The sequence below is a fragment of the Taudactylus pleione genome, unplaced genomic scaffold, assembly GCF_031769625.1.
Source record: "Taudactylus pleione unplaced genomic scaffold, aTauple2 ptg000066l, whole genome shotgun sequence".
NCBI classification, from domain to species: Eukaryota; Metazoa; Chordata; class Amphibia; order Anura; family Myobatrachidae; genus Taudactylus; species Taudactylus pleione.
In genome coordinates this window covers 18,432,896-18,439,259 of record NW_028284468.1, presented here as the reverse complement: position 1 = coordinate 18,439,259, position 6,364 = coordinate 18,432,896, and the positions used below count along the sequence as shown (strand labels likewise).

Below are 6,364 nucleotides of genomic sequence, written 5' to 3'. Positions count from 1 at the left end.
TAGGCATTCCCATGGGAACGCCTCCGTCTGGGCAGCCACGCCCCCGGCATGCCCACCAAAGGGAGCGTGCTGTCACTCAACATCGACAGCATGCCCCCTTTGTAGCAAGACCCGGAGCGACGGCTTGCCCGTCACTATCCGGGTCTCGCGCATGCGCACGACGGAGCCGCCTCCGTCATGTGCATGCGCACTGGGCCAACATCGACCCGCTTGCGAGCGCTCAGCTCTTGCGAGCTGGTCTTAATCAGGCCCTCTGTCCGGTCAGCACTACAAGCGCGGTGCAGGCAGCTGTGTCACAGAGACACAGACTGCCCATGGCCCGCATGGCGCTGCGGGCCGGGGGGCACATGGCACCCTGCCCCCCGGGCTAGCCCGCCTCTGACAATGCCAGACCGCACACTTCGATGGCAACATCTGCGGCCATTGCCAAAATGGGGTGGACAATAATGTCACATCCACCATATAGTCCTGATTTGGCCCCTTCTGACTTTCATCTCTCTCAAAAACTGTTACCGTGGTCAACATTTTGAAGACATAGAGGTTGTTAAAAACTCAATACGATCCTGGGTCAAACACCAACCACTGGAATTTTTCCAAAGTGGATTCACAGCTTGGGTTGAGAGGTGGAGAAAATGTTTGAGGGCAGATGGTGAATTTTTTGAGTAGAGACATGCTGTTACTAAGACTTCAAAGTATTTTACTGCACACTTTCAAATCTGTATCTATAATACAATTTGAGTTGTGAGCATTTAGGCATGACTTTTTGAACAACCCTCGCGTGTAGTGTGTGTATATATATATATATATATATATATATATATATAAAATCATTTCACAATGTACATCTAACTTTTACTGACTGACACTCTGTATACAGTATACAGTGAGTATATATATACTGTATACAGTGTGACAGCCATTAAAAGTTAGAGGCACATTGTGAGATGATTATATGCATATCTATATTTTATCTATATTTATATTTATAAGTCTGACATCTCACTCTCCTCTCCACCTCGCCTACTCCCCCCTCCCCTATCGCAACATACAACTTGTAATGTAATTTTCACTTTTACATATATATATATATATATATATATTTAGCTCTCTAATCGCAAATATATATATATATATATATATATATTCATCTCACAATGTACATCTAACTTTTACTGTGACACACTGTATACAGTATACAGTGTATAATATATATATATATATATATATATACAGTGTGACAGCCAGTAAAAGTTAGAGGTACATTGTGAGATGATTATATGCAGTACGCTCGCAAGTGGGTCAATGTTCCCCACTGCACATGCGCACGACGGAGGGAGCTCCATCGTGCGCATGCGCGAGACCCGACGAGCGAAGGACTTTCCTTTGCTCGGAGTGTCTCATCAAAGGGGGTGTGCTGTCGATGGTGACTGACAGCACGCCCCCTTTGGTGGGCGTGCCGGGGGCGTGCCTGCCAGACGGAGGCGTTCCCAAGGGAACGCCTACGTCTGAAGCCGGCCCAACTGACATCACTAGTGATGTCAGTGGGAGTGATTTTGGCTCTGATAGAGCCAAAATCACTCCTGGCCTTGCGGTTGAGAAACTCAACTGCAGGCTTTTACTCGCAGTTCCGATGGTCGCGATGGTCAAGACCATCGCGACCATAATTTTGCACGCTCGTATATGCTGTGGGTGGTGACCCACAGCTATACGAGCATCCAGGAGGACGCTCCATATTAATGGAGGTGGGCCCTGATTCAGAGCGAGCACTCTGGTCAGAGCGTCCGGCTCTGAATCAGGGCCAATTTTCTTAAGTAAGTAAATGTGTGATTTAGCCCCAGAAACACAACATCGATGTTGATCGATTTTAACTTGACAAATTCTATTAAAATCAAGCTTTAGTAAATATACCCCTAGTCTTTAAGGGTGAGCTATCATAGTTATAAAAGACTAATACAATATTTATTACAGGAAAACAATTATATTTGCCCATTAATTGATATCACTAATGACAAAAAAATAAACTACTATAAATTCTGGATAAATATGCTAATTATATTTTACTGTAAGGAAACTCAACCAATTATTTTTTATGCTATTCTAGTTCTCCTTTAAAAAAGCAAACTTTTAATAGCAATACCATAACTAATGCATAGCAGAGGTTTGTATTTCTAGTGTGTAGGTCCAGAGACCTCTTTTCTTGTGGCTGGTAAACTAAACAATATTATAAATGAAAAGAACTATACAAATCAAAAGATAGAGAGTGACACAAACAACTATGAACTGCAACAATTCATTTTATTGAATAAAGTGATGCTGGCTAATACATTGTAACTGTCAGCTGTCACCCTGGGAGGCCCAATTTATCTGTATTTGGAAACCAGGGTAGAGGACACTGCAGAGAGGAACTTGTCCCAGGCAGCTTGGGCAGTAGCTGTGAATTCCTTAGGGTAGTGGACAGCCAGGGTCACTTGGATGGAGTGAGACAGCAGCTGCAAGATAAACACATTCTTATTTGTAATGACAGTAATATCTAATAGATATAAGCAATGTCTTTACTGAGCATCATTTATTTGTACTATTTATAGCACTAGTATACAGTGGATAAATGAAAACTAATCTTTATGAATAAGACATGCAGTTATCATATGTAACAGAATAAAATTAGCTCTACAGTAGATCTCTTATGTGTTTGTGTTCTATGTGAACTATTAATACAGTGAAAAAGATGAATGAAACACTTACTTTGAAGTTACCAGGGTCAACTCTGAGCTTCTGAGCATGAAGGTCACTGAGGCTGGACAGAGCATGGTCAATGTCATCCAGGTGGTGGGCAGCATCTCCAATGGCTCTCACAACCTTTCCTCCGTGGACATGGAGATCCTTGGAGTCATGGCTCAGGTCAAAATGGCTGAAGTAGGTTTTGGTCTGAGGGAAGCTCAGGAACAGCCTATATGGAATTAAAAGATATGATTAGCAGCACAGACGGTGTAATGGTTAGCATTACTGCCTCACAGCACTGAAGTCATGGGTTCGATTCTCACCATGGCCCTAACTGTGTGGAGTTTGTATATTCTTCCTGTGCTTGCGTGGGTTTCCTCCGTGTACTCCGGTTTCCTCCCACACTCCAAAAATATACTGATAGGTTAATTGGCTCCCAACACAAAAAATTACCCCTAGTGTGTATGTGTGTGAGCATGTGATAGGGGATATAGAGTGTAAGCTCCACTGGGGCAGGGACTGATGTGAATGGCCAAATATTCTCTGTACAGTGCTGCGGAATATGTGTGCGCTATATAAATAACTGGTAATAATAATAATAACTGGTAATAATGATTAATACATAGAATTAACAAAGATGAAGTGATTGGGTGTACTGGGGTTTGATTATAACTATGTTTTAAATAAAAGCTTAAGCTGCATACACACACAACGATTTTGTTACCAACGATTTTCTGAACGATTTTCTGTCAGATTATCTGTCAGATTTTTTAAAGTGTAATGAACAATTTTTTTGATCTACAAACGATTTTTGCATATTCCCCTAATGAAAATCGTTCAGATGACAAGTCTGACTGAACTACAAACTACAAACTTGAACGCGCATGAAAGACAATCGTTCATCGTTTGATTCAGAAAGTGAATGATTTTTTCAAATGATTATCGTTAAATGATATCATTTAATGATAATCGTTCAAAAAAACATTGTGTGTGTATGCAGCTTTAGACTATATTTAAAATGACCTTTAGTCCAGTCTAAATTTAATAGGTTATGAACAATATTTTTTAAAGTTAGTTGGCACAATATATACAATCAGGTTGTAGTCAGCATCTCGACAGTCAGGATGCCAATGGTCACAATACCAACAGCGGCACCCCAACTGTCAGAATACCGACAGATTGCCTAGGTAAGTATTAGGGTTAGGGGGGCTTAGTGTTAGGATTAGGAGGAGGGTTAGGCACTAGGGTGAGGCTTAGGCTGCGGGATGGGAGAGATAAGGTGAGGCTGCAAGACGGGAGGGTTAGAGTTAGGCTGCAGGACGGGAGGCTTAGGGTTAGGCTGCAGAACGGGAGGGTTAGCGTTAGGCTGAGGGACAGGAGGTTAGGTATATACTAAGGGATGGGAGGATTAGGATTAAGTTGCAGGGCAATAGGGTTAGGCTGCTGGACGGGAGGGTTAGCGTTAGGCTGAGGGACAGGAGGTTAGGTATATACTAAGGACGGGAGGATTAGGATTACGTTGCAGGACAATTGGGTTAGGGTTAGGCTGCTGGACGGGAGGGTTAGGGGGAGGGTTATAATACTTACAGATATGTGGCGGGATTCTGACTGTTGGGATGCCGCTGTCGGTATTCTGACCATCAGCATCCTGACCATCAGGATCCCGTACCCAACCCATAAAATCATAAAACTCATCAGTAGAGAAAACTGTCTGGCTCCTGTGTTACTTTTGGAGTTCCATACTATGGGAACAGGTAACATGATATAATTTCCAATAAGCATATAATATGATTAACATAAATAATGATAATCAAGACAAAACAATAGGGTAAACTACATTTCTGAAAATACAGTTTAGATAAGGATAATGTGTACCATACTTAAATTAAATGAAAACTAGAAAAACAGAGCATTTTGGTAAATATATAAAACACAAGGCTGTAAGATGAACATTTAGATACAAATCAGAGATCACAGAAACCAGAGCTGACTTATAATATCTGCAATACATTGTAGGAGGGATTTATACTGCAATGCACAAGTTTTCCTAATGAGCACCAAATACTAAGTGATGACTTAAGATCTCACATTTCATATATATATTATATATATTTCTATTTAGATAATTTGTGTATTGTATAGATAGAGAAAGCAGTTGAATATATTAGAAGGCAGTTTGTATTATTTAATACATACTATAATGGTAATTAGGATATATCATATCATTTAGTATTTATTACCTCTCCAGGGCCTCTGCCCCAATATCATCAGCATGACCTTCCACCTTTGCCCAGATGGCGTTGATGGCTGCCTTTTCAGCTTCAGAGAAAGTCATGGTTGCCTCAGGGTTAGTGCTGGTGACTTGGACAATGCAATTTTCCTGCACTTTTAAAGAGAATGGATTTAAAATAACCTGAGCTAAACCCATTTCCATTGGCTAGCATTTTCGTTACACCCATATTGTTATCTGTAAAACAAAAAATGCAGTCAGGGATCTATACTGCCTGATATAGTGACTTATCTCTTTATCTCAACATACAGTAAGCACAGTATGCAAAATATAGCATGTAACATATTGTGGTAATAGTGTTTGTAAGCTGATAACACTATACTCTGTCTGCTGATCTGCACAGCAGGATAATGTATTTAAGAAGTTACATTTTAATTATGTATGCTGTTTTCAGTATATACAATATATGAATGTATATGAATGTCAAATACTGTCACATCTATGTAATACCTTAATAGACATAAGAAGATATTTCATAAGCCAGCTATATTTCACATAATGTCACTGGTGCAAACAATGGCCCTCATTCAGACCCACTCGCGAGCGGCTGTCCGCTCGCAAGTGGGTCGATGGTCTGCACTGCGCATGCGCACGACGGAGGGAGCTCCGTCATGCGCATGCGTGAGACGCGACGAGCGAAGGACTTTCCATCGCTCGTAGTGTCTGATCAAAGGGGGTGTGCTGTCGATGTTGATTGACAGCACGCCCCCTTTGGTGGGCGTGCCGGGGGCGTGCCTGCCAGACGGAGGCGTTCCCAAGGGAACGCCTACTGTCAGAAGCCGGCCCCACTGACATCACTAGTGATGTCAGTGGGAGTGATTTTGGCTCTGATAGAGCCAAAATCACTCCTGGCCTTGCGGTTGAGAAACTCAACTACAGGCTTCTGCTCGCAGTGGCGATGGTCGCGATGGTCAAGACCATCGCGACCATCATCCTGCACGCTCGTATATGCTATGGGTGGTGACCCACAGCTATACGAGCGTCCAGGAGGACGCTCCATATTTATGGAGGTGGGCCCTGATTCAGAGCGAGCACTCTGGTCAGAGCGTCCGGCTCTGAATCAGGGCCAATATGCAAAGTTTGAAGTTGTACTGTATATACACATGTACACATAAGCTTTCAGTAAAGGAGCATTACATCTATTCATTTCATTTAAAAACCACCTTCTGAAAAAGCAGTTACAGTGAAGGATCATATATTATTGATATTTTGTTAGAACGCAAGCTAGTGTCTACTATTCTGTCTTGATCTTATATTTTATTCACTATATTATATACAGCAGTTATAACTGTTTTTGAACACTTTACCTGGGTGTTTGTGCATAGCATAGCAAAAGATAAGTGGCGTGTATTAGCT

General features: G+C 41.8%; 1 protein-coding gene across 1 annotated transcript; it reads right to left on the bottom strand.

The window, feature by feature from the left end:
• Window positions 1-2,278: 2,278 nt before the first annotated feature.
• Window positions 2,279-5,103, bottom strand: LOC148534503 (hemoglobin subunit alpha-5-like). Its single transcript, XM_088466896.1, has 3 exons — window positions 4,959-5,103; window positions 2,743-2,947; window positions 2,279-2,489 (listed from the first exon to the last, which is right to left on the bottom strand). Exons 1-3 carry the CDS (start codon window positions 5,051-5,053, stop codon window positions 2,361-2,363), a joined length of 429 nt encoding a protein of 142 aa, XP_088323022.1. The 5' UTR covers window positions 5,054-5,103; the 3' UTR covers window positions 2,279-2,360.
• Between the last annotated feature and the right edge of the window lie 1,261 nt (window positions 5,104-6,364).

Bases quoted from the DNA above. Each gene is read 5' to 3' on its own strand.
- LOC148534503 (XM_088466896.1), bottom strand. From the start codon at position 5,053: ATGACTTTCTCTGAAGCTGAAAAGGCAGCCATCAACGCCATCTGGGCA. The intron at 2,948-4,958 runs GTAATAAATACT...AATTCCATATAG, and splicing joins GGGGCAGAGGCCCTGGAGAG to GCTGTTCCTGAGCTTCCCTC. The intron at 2,490-2,742 runs GTAAGTGTTTCA...TTTATCTTGCAG, and splicing joins TTGACCCTGGTAACTTCAAA to CTGCTGTCTCACTCCATCCA.